This window comes from Coregonus clupeaformis, chromosome 6 (assembly GCF_020615455.1).
Source record: "Coregonus clupeaformis isolate EN_2021a chromosome 6, ASM2061545v1, whole genome shotgun sequence".
Lineage (NCBI taxonomy): Eukaryota > Metazoa > Chordata > Actinopteri > Salmoniformes > Salmonidae > Coregonus > Coregonus clupeaformis.
In genome coordinates, this window is record NC_059197.1 from 10,022,443 (window position 1) to 10,042,263 (window position 19,821).

General features: G+C 44.0%; 1 protein-coding gene across 1 annotated transcript in view; it reads right to left on the reverse strand.

The window, feature by feature from the left end:
* LOC121567293 (protein furry homolog) overlaps window positions 1–19,821 on the reverse strand; it is a 207,458-nt gene that overhangs the window by 36,716 nt on the left and 150,921 nt on the right. The window contains exon 58 of the mRNA XM_045218226.1: window positions 12,939–13,146. Coding sequence (XP_045074161.1) covers window positions 12,939–13,146 — 208 coding nt within the window. The remainder of the gene's footprint in view (window positions 1–12,938; window positions 13,147–19,821) is intronic.

Below are 19,821 nucleotides of genomic sequence, written 5' to 3' on the forward strand. Positions count from 1 at the left end.
TGTTTGGGACTGTGGGTTGTGTCCCAAATGGCAGACTATTTCCTACATAGTGCACTACGTTTGACCAGGGCCCACTATAAAGGGAATAGGGTCCCATTTGGTATGCAGCCTATGATGGTCCATCCATGTTAATCCCACTGTCCCTGCAGTAAGACATGGGTCAATCTGAAATGACACCCTATTTGTTCCCTTTTTTCTATGTATTGTACAGGGAATAATAGGCCACATCATCATAATTTCAATGCTCAAAGGAAAAGAAGAACAATGACAACAGTAGCAGGAGCCTGCCCCATTCCATTTGATCAATCAGCAGAAAAAAGCTCTGAACATTCTAAACAGCATCACAAACAAAATCCAGAGACATTGTTTGCTGATTATACACTAATTGGAGACAAGAATACAATCTCTGACCTGCTCTTCTATACAGAGCATACTGCTGCTTAGTATTCTGCCTTATGTAGGAACTTTGGCCATGTCAGAAAGAGAGGAATCACTAATGGTTGACGGATCTTGGTATTTGATTAGAGTCTGATAATCAACACTTCACCACCTACAACAATGGCACAGTAATTATGCAAGGCCTAAAAGCTGCATATATCCTCTATCTCAGCGTTTCCCAAACTCTGTCCCCGGGACCCCAAGGAGTGCACGTTTTGTTTTTTGCCCTAACACTACACAGCTTGATGATTAGTTGATTATTTGAATCAGCTGTGTAGTGCTAGGGCAAAAACCAAAACGTGCAACCGTTGGGGTCCCGAGGACCGAGTTTAAGAAACCCTGCTCTATATACATGAGTTTACATCACTGAAAGAGCTTGCAGACACCTTGAAAGAGAATGGCTCTAACTGCTACACTTCAATCAGAAGACAGACCTGATGAGAAATCATTTCATTCCAAAAGTCCCCCCAACCTCATATCTAACCAAGCCACCCTAGCAGAGATGGAGAGTGACAACCTGTCTTAGACCTTTGGGAGTATCTCTCTGCTGGAGGTGAGGTGACAGTTCTGAGGCAGGATAAGGAGGAGCTGAGAGACAATCAGTAGAGAGCATCATGAGGAGGGAGGAGCTGACATCAGGGAGGAGCTACAGAGGGAGGAGCTACAGAGGGTACCACTGCTTCTCAGCACGAGGTCAGATAGCAGACCCAGTACAACTCCTCCTCCCACACCAGCACATTCCCCTCGTCAGATAGCAGACCCTCAGGAGAGAGGAAGACAAAGGCCAGCTGTGGTCCCCACCCCACTACATCCAAAGCACATCACCCTAGACAACACAGCCCACAACAGCAGCACACAGGCAGAGCACCCTAAGACCTTCATTTAATGTGACTCCAATGGGAAATTTCTTAGAGAGAAACTGCTATTCCCTGGCATGTCAGTCAGAAAGCTATGGTACCCAACAACAGCAAGTGCCTTGAAAAGTCTGTCAAGCAATAAATTAAATGGGGCCAAACATATTATAATTCCCACAGGTACTAATGATGTGATGGCAATGAGAAGATATGTAGCTCCTGCAATGCAGCAACTGGCAGCAAGAGCTGCAGAGAGATTTCCTAACACCAAAATCACTATGTCAACCCTGTTGCCATGTGGAGATGTGCCCTTCAACACTATTCAGATCAACAACGCTGCGCTGTCTAGAGGCTGTGCTCTCTTGGACAATGTTTACCTAGCAAACCACCGTCACATTCACCCCCAGCTGATGTACCACCTAGCACACCTGAACAAACAGGGTGTTAAAGGGGTTTGCTAGAAAAAAGAAAGAAACTGCCATATATCCTCCAAGATCACGACCACCAGCTCCCAATCAATGAACTCCTTCTTTGTTATTATCAGAAATATAATTATTTGAAATACAACCTATTATCATTATGAGTTCAGTTTTAGATAAGCTACCAAGGAAAGGGTTATGTAACCTAAAACAAAGTTCATGAGATTAGTAATTTGCTAATCTTAGATAATATTAATATATTAGCCATTTCTGAGACTCACTTAGACAGCACCTTTGATGATACATCAGTAGGAATACAAGGATATAACATCTATAGAAAATACAGGAATTCCTACAGGGGAGGTGTTGCTGTATACAGTATATTCACAGCCATATTCCTGTAATGCTCAGAAAAATGACTGATAACAAAATCATTATAATCAGTAAACTCTTCAAGCAGTGCGTGTGTGAAAACTTGCTTCCTCTGTCCTTGTTTCCTCCACTCCTTGCCTCTCCTTGAAAGTGCATTGGAGTCCGAAGGGAGGAACCTTCCCTCCTCTACCCCAATGTGCTTTGAGAGGGAGGTGAGGAATGGAGAACAAACAAGGGGAGAATCTCAACCTCTCTCCTCGCCTCCTTCGCAAAACCCATTGGATAATTAGGTGAGGGGAGGGACCTCTGACCTTCTCATCCATTGGGTTTTGAGAAGGAGACGACAAGAGAGGATGCAACGAATCAAGTAAATGCAATTGAGATTATCCAAGAACAGAGGAAGCAAGTATTTGACAGCTATTATATCCCTCTCCCTATTTGACAGCTATATCTCCCTCTCCCTCTCTCTACCGCACCTGGTGTCTCGACCTCTGAATGCTCGGCTATGAAAAGCCAACTATTATTTACTCATCTGCATTGCTTGCTGTTTGAGGTTTTAGGCTAGGTTTCTGTATAATCACTTTGTGACATCTGCTGATGTAAAAAGGGCTTTATAAATACATTTGATTTTGATTTGATCATTGTTTTAAATGACAGTGCCAGACTAACTGACTGAGCTACCATAATACCCATGGCCTGTCCAGAAACAACCCCTAGCCCCTACTGCCCAGAGTCTAGACACTTGTGGAGATCTGAGAGGGATTGATGGGTGGTGAGAGCTCCACCTTACCCTCTGATTGGCTTGGTGGAATTTTGGCTGTATTGCTTACACCTGTCCAATTCTCTCAGATCTCCACAAGTGTCTAGGGATAGGGGCTAGGGTTTGTTTCTGGACAGGACCCCACAACCCTTCGGGTGTGTGGTGGACCTACAGCACGACACTTGATGCATTGGTTGGATGTTTAATCCCATTGCTATACACACACCGATTTACACAGGTGTAAACTGGACACACCCACCACCCTATCAGGCTGATCAGACAGGTCTGGGTAGCTGGATACCTGCTGTAAACGGTGAAAGGATATATTAACGTCTACTATTCACACTCTTGCTTCATTTCAGCTAGTTACAGTAGATGTGCAACCACTGACTAACTACAGCTAGGGCATATCTGTCACGCCCTGGCTCTGGGACTCTGTTATGTTGAGCCAGGGTGTGTAGTTTCTATGTATTTGTGTTCTAGGTTCGTTATCTAGCTCATGTGTTTCTGTGTTGGCCGGGGTGGTTCTCAATCAGAGGCAACGAGTGTCAGCTGTTGCTTGTTGTCTCTGATTGGGAACCATACTTAGGCAGCCTGTTTTCCACAGTGTTTTGTGGGATCTTGTTCCGTGTATGGTTTGTGTCTTACCTAGGACTTCACGTATCGTTTTGTTGTTTTGTTTCGTGTGGTGAATCAAATTAAAGTATGTTCACTCATCACGCTGCGCATTGGTCCACTTCTATCGACGATCGTGACAATATCTCTAGTCTAGCAATAGATACTGTCTATTGGCTGTATAGCATCATTTAATAAGATTACGAATGGTTAGCTACAGTGGGGAAAAAACTATTTAGTCAGCCACCAATTGTGCAAGTTCTCCCACTTAAAAAGATGAGAGAGGCCTGTAATTTTCATCATAGGTACACGTCAACTATGACAGACAAATTGAGAAAAAAAATCCAGAAAATCACATTGTAGGATTTTTAAAAATAAGTATTTGGTCACCTACAAACAAGCAAGATTTCTGGCTCTCACAGACCTGTAACTTCTTCTTTAAGAGACTCCTCTGTCCTCCACTCGTTACCTGTATTAATGGCACCTGTTTGAACTTGTTATTTACATTTACTTTACATTTTAGTCATTTAGCAGACGCTCTTATCCAGAGCGACTTACAGTTAGTGAATACATACTGGCCCCCCGTGGGAATCGAACCCACAACCCTGGCGTTGCAAACGCCATGCTCTATCAACTGAGCTACATCCCTGCCGGCCATTCCCTCCCCTACCCTGGACAACGCTGGGCCAATTGTGCGCCGCCCATGAGTCTCCCGGTCGCGGCCGGCTGCGACAGAGCCTGGATTCGAACCAGGATCTCTAGTGGCACAGTTAGCACTGCAATACAGTGCCTTAGACCACTGCGCCACTCAGGAGTACAGTATCAGTATCAGTATAAAAGACACCTGTCCACAACCTCAAACAGTCACACTCCAAACTCCACTATGGCCAAGACCAAAGAGCTGTCAAAGGACACCAGAAACAAAATTGTAGACCTGCACCAGGCTGGGAAGACTGAATCTGCAATAGGTAAGCAGCTTGGTTTGAAGAAATCAACTGTAGGAGCAATTATTAGGAAATGGAAGACATACAAGACCACTGATAATCTCCCTCGATCTGGGGCTCCATGCAAGATCTCACCCCGTGGGGTCAAAATGATCACAAGAACGGTGAGCAAAATCCCAGAACCACACGGGGGGACCTAGTGAATGACCTGCAGAGAGCTGGGACCAAAGTAACAAAGCCTACCATCAGTAACACACTACGCCGCCAGGGACTCAAATCCTGCAGTGCCAGACGTGTCCCCTGCTTAAGCCAGTACATGTCCAGGCCCGGCTGAAGTTTGCTAGAGTGCATTTGGATGATCCAGAAGAGGATTGGGGAGAATGTCATATGGTCAGATGAAACCAAAATAGAACTTTTTGGTAAAAACTCAACTCGTCGTGTTTGGAGGACAAAGAATGCTGAGTTGCATCCAAAGAACACCATACCTACTGTGAAGCATGGGGGTGGAAACATCATGCTTTGGGGCTGTTTTTCTGCAAAGGGACCAGGACGACTGATCCGTGTAAAGGAAAGAATGAATGGGGCCATGTATCGTGAGATTTTGAGTGAAAACCTCCTTCCATCAGCAAGGGCATTGAAGATGAAACGTGGCTGGGTCTTTCAGCATGACAATGATCCCAAACACACCGCCCGGGCAACGAAGGAGTGGCTTCGTAAGAAGCATTTCATGGTCCTGGAGTGGCCTAGCCAGTCTCCAGATCTCAACCCCATAGAAAATCTTTGGAGGGAGTTGAAAGTCTGTGTTGCCCAGCGACAGCCCCAAGACATCACTGCTCTAGAGGAGATCTGCATGGAGGAATGGGCCAAAATAACATTGTGTGAAAACCTTGTGAAGACTTACAGAAAACGTTTGACCTGTGTCATTGCCAACAAAGAGTATATAACAAAGTATTGAGAATCTTTTGTTATTGACCAAATACTTATTTTCCACCATAATTTGCAAATAAATTCATTAAATATCCTACAATGTGATTTTCTGGATTTCTTTTCCTCATTTTGTCTGTCATAGTTGACGTGTACCTATGATGAAAATTACAGGCCTCTCTCATCTTTTTAAGTGGGAGAACTTGCACAATTGGTAGCTGACTAAATACTTTTTTTCCCCACTGTAGGTAGCTAGGATATATCAGTCAACTAACCATTTACAGTAACAGCAGTTCATTAATAAGTCAATACACACTAAATCTTATGCAGAAATCTTACCACGGTATGGGCAGCTATTAATCAATTAAATAATAGATAATAGATTTATAGATTAATAGAATGAAGTGTTGGCTGTGTACTTGACAAGGCATTCCACATTTAACCACACCCACATAATATATCACTGTTTTTGGGATTTATATGCATGTTCTGTTTTAACTCGGAAAACAAACAATCAAAACATACACGGACTGTAATCTTACCTCAGGAATCCTGATTTAATGTTGTCCACGAAGTAGGCTAAATATCTTGACTGCCGTAACAACATAGACATCAAAATGTTCTGTCAATCCTTGAGATCAACATTAATTCCCACACTTTGGCTGTTGTTAAATCGTGTGCAGTATCACACAAGCTCTTTATCGCTTCACTGCCATTCAGAATATCCTTTCCTGAATCAGCTGATGTTGCGCGATAATGTCGCCAAGTAACTAAACAGCTAGACATCAAACAACTATTATGCGTAATTATTGAAGAACCCCGTTAAATGACAGTATCGATTTTTGTTTTATTAATCATACTAAAGTTACTCTTTCTGTTTGTAGCATTGGACTTTGCAATCACACATTATTTTGGATATGTGTGCCCATGAAAACTGTTTTCACACCAGTTGAGATTCGAAATGTTACAGTACACTTCCGAGATCTCCATACAAAAAATAAGAGTCCAACAGCAATATCCAGGAATTTCACAGGATCAAGGTCAATGTGTAATTCAAATGTTAAATGTTTAGTATATGATAACAACAAACAGTATCATAAATATTAAGAAAGAAACGTAAGCTGTGTTCGAATACTCATACTAACCGCACTAACTGGACTATTTGATGAAAATTGAGTATATAGTATGCTTATTGGTCATAGTATGGATATAGTTAGTATGCCAAAAGTTCCCTGATGTCCTACTAAATTCGCCAAAATACGAAGTATACAAGCAGTGGACACTATTTCCATGCCTTTAGGGCCCATAATGCAATTCTTCAGAAAATGGGCATGGCTTCACAACATTTTCAGATTTGAAGAAAATGGCGGAAAATATGCAGCTGAAGTACAACGAGAGCGGATACAAATGCATTGCTTCAACTAATGATGACAAATGTTAAGAAAATATTGAGCAATGTAATGAAGTAATTACTTTTCAAATAAGTTACCTTACACGTTATGTTGGCTGACAATTTGTTAGCTAAGCTATCCTTATGAACCGCATAGCATATCATTACAGCAGTATGTACCAGTATGTTAGCTAGCTACCTAACATTAGTTGGCTACTAATACATTGAACTTGCCAGTATATTAACTATATGCTATCTAACTAACTACCAAACGTGTTTTGACTTGATTATTCACGTCATTCTTAGTTTAGCTAAGCGGTATAGTCGTGCGTTCTCAATGGACATTCGGGTGCATTCGTATAGTGTACCTGTGCCAGAGCGCAGAATAACTGTGGAATTTATGAACACTCAACACCAGTTGAATATGGCCGTAAACGTCGGCAAAAAAGCGTAATTAAATTGTTGCCAGCAGTACAGTTACAGTCACCAACGTTCTGGATAACATGAAAACAGCCTAACCTGCTAGGGTGAATAAAATGGTCAGAGTGAGGCGTTCTCTCATTTGTGTCTGGAACTAGCTAGCAAGTTAGCCAGTTACTTGGGTGCTTGACTGCCGTTGTGAGGTCAGAACGCTCGGATCAACCCTACTCGGCTAGAGCGTCCAGTGCCTGGCAGTGTGCGCTCTGAACGCTCCGAGAGCGAAACGCTCTGAATTTACAAACGGACAATCTGACAATGCTCTGAATTTACGAACGCCCAGAGCACACTCTGAGCACACTCTGGCACCAGTGTTGCCAACTCCTCAGTAAGGAAAGCAGCTATTGGCTGTCCTAAAAGTCACTAAATGACGTCATCGCCTAATTTGCATAATTGGCCAAGTGCATGTAATTGTGATGGACGCTGTAGGAGAGAGGAATAACGTCGTGGGAGAGACAAAAAGTGAGAAAAAAACACCCTAAATATGTTTAGAACTACAAATTTAACTTTCTTCTGTCGATTCTTGTTTTTTTTAAATGTTTTACATTTACATCCCGCCCTGAATGTAAGCCAGGGCAGGATCAGCCAGCGCGGCTTTCGCATGCGCGATTCATTTGCAGTCTGGACGCGAAGGGGTGAACAGACCCTGCTGCATGAGGACTGGGCCGCCTGTGAGTGCTTTGGGACGGGGGTGGGGCCCACGGCAGCACCTGCTGCTCGTTGAGAAGAGTAAGAACGATACATGCTTTCACGTCAGAGTCTCCAAAAGTCTCCAATAAAACCAGAAAAAGTCGCTAGATTTGTCGCTAGTTGCTTTTTTGAAAATGTGTTGCTAGAGGGGTCTGAATACTCGCTAAATATAGTGACAAAGTTGCTAATTTGGCAACACTGTCTGGCACTCCAGATTGAATTTAATAACACACCCGAAGTCGTAAAATGTCTAGCTTGTAATTTCTTATACTAACAAGCTAGCAAGAGGTTGCATAGCAACAGCATCAACTTCCGGTAGACAGGCGAAGCGTTAGTATGCTCAACTGAAAGGATACTGTTCGTTTTAAAGTATACTAAAATGAACTAATAGTATATAGTATGTAGTATATACTCATTAAGTATGTAGTATACAGTATGGGTATTTGAACACAGCTGTAGTGTTTGATGTCACACATTTTTTGCCAAATCTGTGACAACTCCAAGCTTGAGAAAGGGTTTAAACGTGTTTAAACAACTTGATTCAATTCATGAATTATATTGAATGTATCTATGTTCCCCCTTTATATCTTAATTCACATGAAAAAAAGGCAAATTATTATTAATGACTGTCACGATCGTTCAAGGAAGTGACGGACCAAGGCGCAGCGTGGTAAGCGTACATTTTATTTAATTAACGTACTTAACACACACAAACAAAAACAACAAACCAAACGATACGTGAAGTCCTAGGTTAACACCAAAACAAACCATACGGAACAAGATCCCACAATAAACAGTGCCAAACAGGCTGCCTAAGTATGGTCCCCAATCAGAGACAACAAGCAACAGCTGCCTCTGATTGGGAACCACCCTGGTCAACATAGAAATACATGAACTAGAACAAAACATAGAAAATAACACATAGAAAATCCACACCCTGGCTCAACATATAAGAGTCCCCAGAGCCAGGGCGTGACAGTACCCCCCCAAAGGCGCGGACTGCGACCGCGCCAACCAAACACAAGAGGGTAGGGGCCGGGTGGGCATTCCACCTCGGAGGCGGATCCGGCTCCGGGCGTGACCACCACTCTCTCTCTACCCCCCCGTAGCGCCCCTGGTCTGGTCCCGCTGGCCGGAGCTGAACATCGGTGGAGCGGATTGCTCTGGCTCCGGTGTGGAGCAGGCACGGACCGTGCCGGACTGACGACGCGCACCACTGGCTTGGTGCAGGGAGCAGGTACGGGCCGGACCGAGCTGACGACGCGCACCACTGGCTTGGTGCGGGGAGCAGGAACGGACGGACCGGGCTGGCGACGCGCACCACTGGCTTGGTGCGGGGAGCAGGAACAGGCCGGACCGGGCTGGCGACACGCACCACTGGCTTGGTGCGGGAGCAGGAACAGGCCGGACCGGGCTGGCGACGCCGCACCACTGGCTTGGTGCGGGGAGCAGGAACAGGCCGGACCGGGCTGGCGACGCGCACCACTGGCTTGGTGCGGGGAGCAGGAACAGGCCGGACCGGGCTGGCGACGCGCACCACTGGCTTGGTGCAGGGAGAAGGAACAGGCCGGGCCGGACTGTCGACGCGCACCACTGGCTTGGTGCGGGGAGCAGAACGGGCCGGGCTGGACTGGGAACACGCACCATTAGCTTGGTTTAATTTTTAATGTACTTAACACACACGAACAAAAACAACAAACCAAACGATACGTGAAGTCCTAGGTTAACACCAAAACAAACCATACGGAACAAGATCCCACAATAAACAGTGCCAAACAGGCTGCCTAAGTATGGTCCCCAATCAGAGACAACAAGCAACAGCTGCCTCTGATTGGGAACCACCCTGGCCAACATAGAAATACATGAACTAGAACAAAACATAGAAAATAACACATAGAAAATCCACACCCTGGCTCAACATATAAGAGTCCCCAGAGCCAGGGCGTGACAATGACTTTGTAACGGCTACAGTTCTCCGCTACAAGAAATACTCACTGATACCCTAGTTTATAGAAAGACCCATATGTACAGTGCGGTATCCCTCAGGGCAGTTGCCTTGGGCTGTAACTCTTTATTTTTACGAATGATTTGCCACTTGGCTTACAAGAAGCTAAAATGACTATGTATGCTGATGATTGCACACTCTACACATCAGCACCTACTGCCAGTGAGCTCATTGAGACTCTTAGCAAGGAGTTACAGTCAGTCAGAATGGGTAATCAACAATAAACTAGTCTTAAATACATCTAAAACCAAAAGCATTGTATTTGGTTCAAAGCATTCTCTTCAACTGGAGTTGTACATAAAGGTTGTGACCATTGAACAAGTTGAAGAAGCTGAACTCCTAGGAGTAACATTGGATGGTCAGTTATCATGGTCAAATCATATCGACAAAGATGTTGTGAAGACGGGGAGAGGTATGTCTGTTATAAAAAGATGTTATGTGTTTTTGACACAAAGACCAATTGTACTAGTTGTTTAGGCTTTGATCTTGTCACATCTTGATTATTGTCCGGTAATAAGGTGCAGCAAAAAAAGACCTAGCAAAGATGCAGCTGAAAACAAAGCAGCACGCCTTGCCCTTAACAGAGCACCACGAAGCCTTGCCCTTAACAGAGCAGCACGAAGCCTTGCCCTTAACAGAGCAGCACGAAGCCTTGCCCTTAACTGCATACACAGAACTAACAACATGCATGATAGTCTTTCATGGTTGAGGAATGAGGATAAATTAACTATTTCTCTTCTAGTCTTAAGAATCACTTGTTTGTTGAAAATGCCTAACCACTTTATAATCAATCAATAAAAATGGTATTAGTCACATGCGCCGAATACAGCGTACGTACAATGCGTACGTACAAGCCATTAACCAACAATGCAGTTAAGAAAAATAAGAGTTAAGAAAATATTTACTAAAATGACAATAACAAGACCATATACAGGGGGTACCGGTACTGAGTCAATGTGTGGGGGTACAGGTCAGTCGAGGTAATATGTACATGTAGGTAGGAGTAAAGTGACTATGCATAGATAATAATAAACAGAGTAGCAGAAAGCGGCAGCTCTACCCTTTAGCTCAGTGCGGATGCTGCCTGTAATCCGTGGCTTCTGGTTGGGGTATGTATGGTCACTGTGGCGACGACGTCATCTATGCACTTATTGATGAAGCCGGTGACTGATGTGGTATACTCCTCAATGCCGTCGACTGAATCCCAGAACATATTCCAGTCTGTGCTAGCAAAACAGTCCTGTAGCTTAGCATCTGCGTCATCTGACCACTTCCGTATTGAGTGAGTCACTGGTACTTCCTGCTTTAGTTTTCGCTTGTAAGCAGGAATCAGGAGGATATAATTATGGTCAGATTTGCCAAACGGAGGACGAGGGAGAGCTTTGTACACGTCTCTGTGTGTGTAGTAAAGGTGGTCTAGAGTTTTTTGTCCTCTGGTTGTACATGTAACATATGCTGGTAGAAATTAGGTAAAACTGATTAAAATTTCCCTGCATTAAAGTCCCCGGCCACTAGGAGTGCCACCTCTGGAGTAACATTCCCTTGTTTGCTTATGGCCTTATACAGCTCATTGAGTGCGGTCTTAGTTCCAGCATCGGTTTGTGGTGGTAAATAGACAGCTATGAAAAATAAAGATGAAAACTCTCTTGGTAAATAGTGTGGTCTACAGCTTATCATGAGATACTCTACCTCAGGCGAGCAAAACCTTGAGACTTCCTTAATATTAGATTTTGCGCACCAGCTCTTATAGACAAATAGACACAGACTGCCACCCCTTGTCGTACCGGAGGCAACTGTTCTGTCTTGCCGATGCACAGAAAACCCAGCCAACTGTATATTATCCATGTCGTTGTTCAGCCATGACTCTGTGAAACATAAAATATTACAGTTTTAATGTCCCATTGGTAGGATAGCCTTGAACAGAGCTCATCTAGTTTATTCTCCAATGATTGCACGTTGGCCAATAGGACGGATGGTAGAGGCGGGTTACCCACTCGCCGACAAATTCTCACAAGGCACCCGGACCTGCATCCACTGTATCGGTGTCTCTTCTTCACGCGAATGATGGGGATTTGGGCCTGGTCCGGTGTCAGCAGTAAATTCTTCGCGTACGACTCGTTAAAGAAAAAATCTTCATCTAGTTTGAGGTGAGTAATTGCTGTTCTGATATCCAGAAGCTCTTTTAAGTTACAAACAAAGTGAGAAAACACACAAAATAGCACAATTGGTTAGGAGCCTCCTCCGGCGCCATAGGGTTAGATAGAATTCAGACATACAGTACATACCCCACCAGACACGACACAATGGGATTCTTCATGGTACACAAACCAAAAACAGATTCAATGCGTCGCTCAGTTATGTATAGAGCCATATCATCGTGGAATGCTCCGCCACCAGAGGTTACTCATTTAATGTAATATCTGATGTTGTTCTTGTCTATTACTGTTCTGTACTTTGTTCTGTATTTGTATGTTTTATGTGGACCCCAGGAAGAGTAGCTGCTGCATGTGCAATAGCTAATGGGGATCCTAATAAACTAAACATCAGTGTGGTGACATAGTCCAGTATGACTGACATAGTATGGCAGATAGGACACTTAATTGCTTATTATGGGCCCTAGACCCTTGTCAAAAGTAGTGCACTATACAGGGAATAGGTTGCCATTTGGGACACAACCGGTGTCTTTTGAGACACAGACTGGGATCTGTATGAACAGGTCCTGACACGGTACAGGAAATTCTCTTTGGCTGTTACGATAGATTCAGAACAAAAAAAACAAGAAATCTATCATTTTCAATAGAAGGAGACACTTAAGATTTGACTGTTGGCAACTATAGTTGCAATTTTGCGACCAGAGTTGAGAAAGTTCAAATTTAATGCAAATTTCAGTAACACGACTTTGTGATAACCAATCAGAAAAGGGAAGCTCTTGCCAGCTTTAACAGTGTGCTCGATAGGCTTCCATCAACGGTGCTGTTTCACATGCTGTAAAGAAGACACACCCACAGGTGGAGAGCACAGGTAGTGAGCAATGTGAATCCACTATCTACCTGGAAGAAGGATGAGAAGACGTGGAAGGTGTAGATAGCGCAGGAGCCGTCTGAGTCGGACACCAGCTGGTTGATGTGCCTCCGCCACGCTTCCTCTGTGTCATCGCACACCGCTGGCTGGAACGCCGCCAGGATGGCAGAGAAGAAGGGTAACGGAGGAGGGGAAGAACGAGACTCCATCAGCTCATCTCTCTCCTCCTCGCTGAGACTGGTGGGGGAGACCAGGCATACACAACCATCAGAACACACAAGAAGATATAGCAGCACTCTAAAACACTTTTCAGAGTATCGTGCTGACCAGAACCGTATTGTACTGGCTTACATAATATTATTTTCACATCCAGTAGTATGAAAAGGGTGTAAATACTGACAAAAGCACTATTGCAGGTTTGATGAGACTTTCATGATCACACTTTATGATCAATTCCATTTCAATACATAAGCATTTACAGTGGGGGAAAAAAGTATTTAGTCAGCCACCAACTGTGCAAGTTCTCCCACTTAAAAAGATGAGAGAGGCCTGTAATTTTCATCATAGGTACACGTCAACTATGACAGACAAAATGAGAATTTTTTTCTCCAGAAAATCACATTGTAGGATTTTTTATGAATTTATTTGCAAATTATGGTGGAAAATAAGTATTTGGTCAATAACAAAAGTTTCTCAATACTTTGTTATATACCCTTTGTTTTCTGTAAGTCTTCACAAGGTTTTCACACACTGTTGCTGGTATTTTGGCCCATTCCTCCATGCAGATCTCCTCTAGAGCAGTGATGTTTTGGGGCTGTCGCTGGGCAACACGGACTTTCAACTCCCTCCAAAGATTTTCTATGGGGTTGAGATCTGGAGACTGGCTAGGCCACTCCAGGACCTTGAATGCTTCTTTTACGAAGCCACTCCTTCGTTGCCCGGGCGGTGTGTTTGGGATCATTGTCATGCTGAAAGACCCAGCCACGTTTCATCTTCAATGCCCTTGCTGATGGAAGGAGGTTTTCACTCAAAATCTCACGATACATGGCCCCATTCATTCTTTCCTTTACACGGATCAGTCGTCCTGGTCACTTTGCAGAAAAACAACCCCAAAGCATGATGTTTCCACCCCCATGCTTCACAGTAGGTATGGTGTTCTTTGGATGCAACTCAGCATTCTTTGTCCTCCAAACACGACGAGTTGAGTTTTTACCAAAAAGTTCTATTTTAATTTCATCTGACCATATGACATTCTCCCAATCCTCTTCTGGATCATCCAAATGCACTCTAGCAAACTTCAGACGGGCCTGGACATGTCCTGGCTTAAGCAGGGGGACACGTCTGGCACTGCAGGATTTGAGTCCCTGGCGGCGTAGTGTGTTACTGATGGTAGGCCTTGTTACTTTGGTCCCAGCTCTCTGCAGGTCATTCACTAGGTCCCCCCGTGTGGTTCTGGGATTTTTGCTCACCGTTCTTGTGATCATTTTGACCCCACGGGGTGAGATCTTGCGTGGAGCCCCAGATCGAGGGAGATTATCAGTGGTCTTGTATGTCTTCCATTTCCTAATAATTGCTCCCACAGTTGATTTCTTCAAACCAAGCTGCTTACCTATTGCAGATGCAGTCTTCCCAGCCTGGTGCAGGTCTACAATTTTGTTTCTGGTGTCCTTTGACAGCTCTTTGGTCTTGGCCATAGTGGAGTTTGGAGTGTGACTGTTTGAGGTTGTGGACAGGTGTCTTTTATACTGATAACAAGTTCAAACAGGTGCCATTAATACAGGTAACGAGTGGAGGACAGAGGAGCCTCTTAAAGAAGAAGTTACAGGTCTGTGAGAGCCAGAAATCTTGCTTGTTTGTAGGTGACCAAATACTTATTTTCCACCATAATTTGCAAATAAATTCATTAAAAATCCTACAATGTGATTTTCTGGAATTTTTTTCTTCTCAATTTGTCTGTCATAGTTGACGTGTACCTATGATGAAAATTACAGGCCTCTCTCATCTTTTTAAGTGGGAGAACTTTCACAATTGGTGGCTGACTAAATACTTTTTCCCCCCACTGTATTGGCCTAATTTATAAAGCATTTATAAATCACTCCCGCCTCCACCCTGCATCATCTGAGCGCGACGTATGTTGTTGAACGCTGAACGAGAGACCTCGGTTTATTGTTTTTGTAAAAGTTGTGACTGATTTGATATACTTTCGGATTTTGGATCCCGCGGCTCAGTTGGGCTCAGTTGCTGTGAACGCTAGATTCCATGTAAAGAGAGTGACACAGAAACCCAGCTAGCCTAGCTGGCTCGGTAGTCTCAAATGGAGGTCGCTATAGAACGTTATCAACACTGCAGGAGCTGTGTTTACTTTGCTTTATTTTGGGACAATGTGGACCGCCCAGACTTTCAATGTACTAACTGTTTGCTTATAGAGGACTACAGGGGCGAAGTGGCTACTCTTAGCAAACAAGTAGCGAACCTACACAAGCTACTTTTTCTTTTTCTTCTACCCCTTTTGCCCCGGACGCCGCTCTGGTCTAGTGGAATTTTCGCCGCCGTATCGGCTCTTCAAAGCCGGCTGGCCGGTACTCTGCAGGGATCCCTCCCCGAATGGGTCTCCCCCTTCCCTGGAGAACGAAGCTAGTAGGATGCTCATGGATGACTTGGGGGATGTTCCTGTTCTCAACCCAACCAATCATCCATGGAGATATGTCACTCGCTGTGGAAGTTGAAGAAAGTGTCCTCTGGCAACAGGGGCTTCCTTGGAAATGTTAAGCCCGGACCGGACACAGACCAGAAACGCTTTGCCACCCTGGATCCAGAGGTTCCGGCGCCTTCTTCCTTAGGGGCTTCCGATTCAAGATTGGATCCGTCAGGCTGCCTGAGAGACTGGCCCATTCATCATCCACGATGGATACTACAACCGGCTCGGGTCCATCGGGCCCCACCGCCGATCGGTCCTTGGAGTCTTCTAAACCACTCGAGGTGAAAGAATGGCCGGACCTTCTCGGCTGTTTCACCAGCTGTCATCATCGGCAGCTCGATGGTGAGAAACATCTCAGTTACCAGTGCAAAAACCCTGTGCTACCCAGGAGCAAGAGTACAGAACATTACAAGGTTGCTTCCGACCGTTCTACAACAGATGCCGGGAACTGACGCTGTCGTAGTCCATGTGGGGTCAAACGACATCAGGAGGGCTAGCTCTGAACTTCTGAAAATTGATTTTAAAGAACTGATTCTAGCACTGAAAGATTCTAAAAAAGCAGCCAATCCTTTCAGGTCCGATACCATCATTGGGTCGCAGGTGTGAAAGATTCAGCAGGCTACTGGCATTACACACCTGGCTAAAAGATGACTGTAGCTCTGTTGGAATAACTTTTATAGATAACTTTGACACCTTCTGGAAACAGAAGATACTCTACAGGAATGACAGAGTCCATCCAAATCATCTTGGCTCCTGGAATCTGTCCACGCATTTCAATGCTGCGTTAGTAGTTAATCCCTACCATTGTGACGCTGAGTTGTCATAATGCTGCATCGAATGTACATTATCCCAGGGGCGTTGGCAGACAATGTAAGTAACTTCATTTATGTCCCACTAACTGCCCTGAATACCTCTGTTGATCCTACAGTTATTGTATGCAGTAATCATGTGCCTATGAACCAGAGTTACACTGTTAGCACTGAGGCGGTGTGCCCTAGCAGGAAGTCCACTTTGTGCAACTCATCAGCTCCAATATAAATAACATGAGCAAGTCTACTTCTGATAAGCTTCCCAGTAAAGCATTAAAAACAATAAAGCAACCCAGAAAAAGTGCAACAAATAGCCCAAAGGTTCATGAAGTCAATAACTTGCTTATAACCGATGACATTCATATTCTGACTATCTCTGAAACTCACTTAGATAATACCTTTGAAGATACAGTGGTAGCAATACATGGTTATAACATCTACCGAAAAGACAGAAATGCCAACGGGGGCAGTGTTGTGGTCTGTATTCAGAACCACAATCCTGTAAAGCTTAGAGAGGATCTCATGTTATATACTGTTGAAGTAATATGGCTACAGGTTCATCTGTCTCACCTAAAGCCCATTCTTGTGGGAAGCTGCCATAGACCACAGAGTGCTAACAGTCAGTATCTGGATAATATGTGTGAAATGCTTGATAATGTTTGCGATATCAACAGAGAAGTATATTTTCTGGGTGATTTAAATATTGACTGGCTTTCATTAAGCTGCCCACTCAAGAAAAAACTTCAAACTGTAACCAGTGCCTGCAACCTGGTTCAGGTTGTCAGTCAACCTACCAGGGTAGTTACAAACAGCACAGGAATGAAATCATCAACATGTATTGATCACATCTTTACTAATGCTGCTGAAATGTGCTTTAAAGCAGTATCCAAATCCATAGGATGTAGTGATTACAATATAGTAACCATATCTAGGAAAGATTCTTATGTTGTTGATGTAAATAATATTTGCTGGTCTGTGGTGTGTAATGAGGAGCAACCAGATGCTGCACTTCACACATTTATGAAATTGCTTATTCCAGTTACTAATAAGCATGCAACCATTAAGAAAATGACAAAAAACGGTTAAATCTCCTTGGATTGATAAGGAATTGAAAAATGGTATGGTTGAGAGGGATGAGGCAAAAGGTATGGCAAATAAGTCTGGCTGCCCAATCGATTGGCAAACGTACTGCAAATTGAGAAATCATGTGACTAAACTAAATAAAAATACAAAGAAACTATACTATGAAACAAAAGTAAATGATAAAGAATGACATTAAAAAGACTTGGAGCACCTTAAATGAAATTTTGGGAAAAAAGGCTAACTCTGCTCCATCATTCATTGAATCAGATGGCTCATTCATCACAAGACCCACTGATATTGCCAAGTACTTTAATGATTTTTAAATGGCAAGATTAGCAAATTTAGCATGACATGCCAGCAACAAACGCTGTATATCTGACCAAATTATGAAAGACAAGCATTGTACTTTAGAATTTTGTAAAGTGAGTGTGGAAGAGGTGAAAAAATTATTGTTGTCTATCAACAATGACAAGCCATCGGGGTCTGACAACCTGGATGGAAAATTACTGAGGATAATAGTGGACAATATTGCCACTCCTGTTTGCCATATCTTCAAAGTAAGTCTACTAGAAAGTGTGCCCTCAGGCCTGGAGGGAAGCAAAAGTAATTCCGCTACCTAAGAATAATAAAGCCCCCTTTACTGGCTCAAATAGTCAACCAAATACAGTGGGGAGAACAAGTATTTGATACACTGCCGATTTTGCAGGTTTTCCTACTTACAAAGCATGTAGAGGTCTGTAAATTTTATCATAGGTACACTTCAACTGTAAGAGACGGAATCTAAAACAAAAATCCAGAAAATCACATTGTATGATTTTTAAGTAAATCATTTGCATTTTATTGCATGACATAAGTATTTGATCACCTACCAACCAGTAAGAATTCCGGCTCTCACAGACCTGTTAGTTTTTCTTTAAGAAGCCCTCCTGTTCTCCACTCATTACCTGTATTAACTGCACCTGTTTGAACTCGTTACCTGTATAAAAGACACCTGTCCACACACTCAATCAAACAGACTCAACCTCTCCACAATGGCCAAGACCAGAGAGCTGTGTAAGGGCATCAGGGATAAAATTGTAGACCTGCACAATGCTGGGATGGGCTACAGGACAATATAATAATAATAATAATAATAATATAATATAATATGCCATTTAGCAGACGCTTTTATCCAAAGCGACTTACAGTCATGCGTGCATACATTTTTTTTTTTTTTTTGTGTATGGGCAATAGGCAAGCAGCTTGGTGAGAAGGCAACAACTGTTGGCGCAATTATTAGAAAATGGAAGAAGTTCAAGGTGACGGTCAATCACCCTCGGTCTGGGGCATCAACAAGATCTCACCTCGTGGGGCATCAATGATCATGAGGAAGGTGAGGGATCAGCCCAGAACTACACGGCAGGACCTGGTCAATGACCTGAAGAGAGCTGGGACCACAGTCTCAAAGAAAACCATTAGTAACACACTACGCCGTCATGGATTAAAATCCTGCAGCGCACGCAAGGTCCCCCTGCTCAAGCCAGCGCATGTCCAGGCCCGTCTGAAGTTTGCCAATGACCATCTGGATGATCCAGAGGAGGAATGGGAGAAGGTCATGTGGTCTGATGAGACAAAAATTGAGCTTTTTGGTCTAAACTCCACTCGCCGTGTATGGAGGAAGAAGAAGGATGAGTACAACCCCAAGAACACCATCCCAACCGTGAAGCATGGAGGTGGAAACATCACTCTTTGGGGATGCTTTTCTGCAAAGGGGACAGGACGACTGCACCATATTGAGGGGAGGATGGATGGGGCCATGTATCGTGAGATCTTGGCCAACAACCTCCTTCCCTCAGTAAGAGCATTGAAGATGGGTCGTGGCTGGGTCTTCCAGCATGACAACGACCCGAAACACACAGCCAGGGCAACTATGGAGTGGCTCCTGTGATGTCACGAGAGGCTGTGTCCTGGAGGGACGTTACATCCCCCTGAGGTGGCTGCAAACCCAGACAGCTATGGCTCCATCTGCTGGTATGGTCGGGAACTCCACCCCTCTATGGCCAATCTTCCCACGCAGCTGAAACAAATGAGGAGCTGATGAGCTGAAGGTTTGGGAAGGGAAGAGACACAGTCTCCAACCTGGGCTCTCTGGAGGACAAGAGTGCTGCACGTCCACTTCCATGAGGAATATAAGGATTTGGAGATACTTACCTTTGGGAAATACTCACCTTTGGATATATGCACCGGTGGAAATACGTGAGAGACATTTGGAAGGACTTTTTTGCTGGGTTGGCCACTAGCTGCAACGTGGACTACAGTAAGGCTGGGGAAAAGTTATCTGAG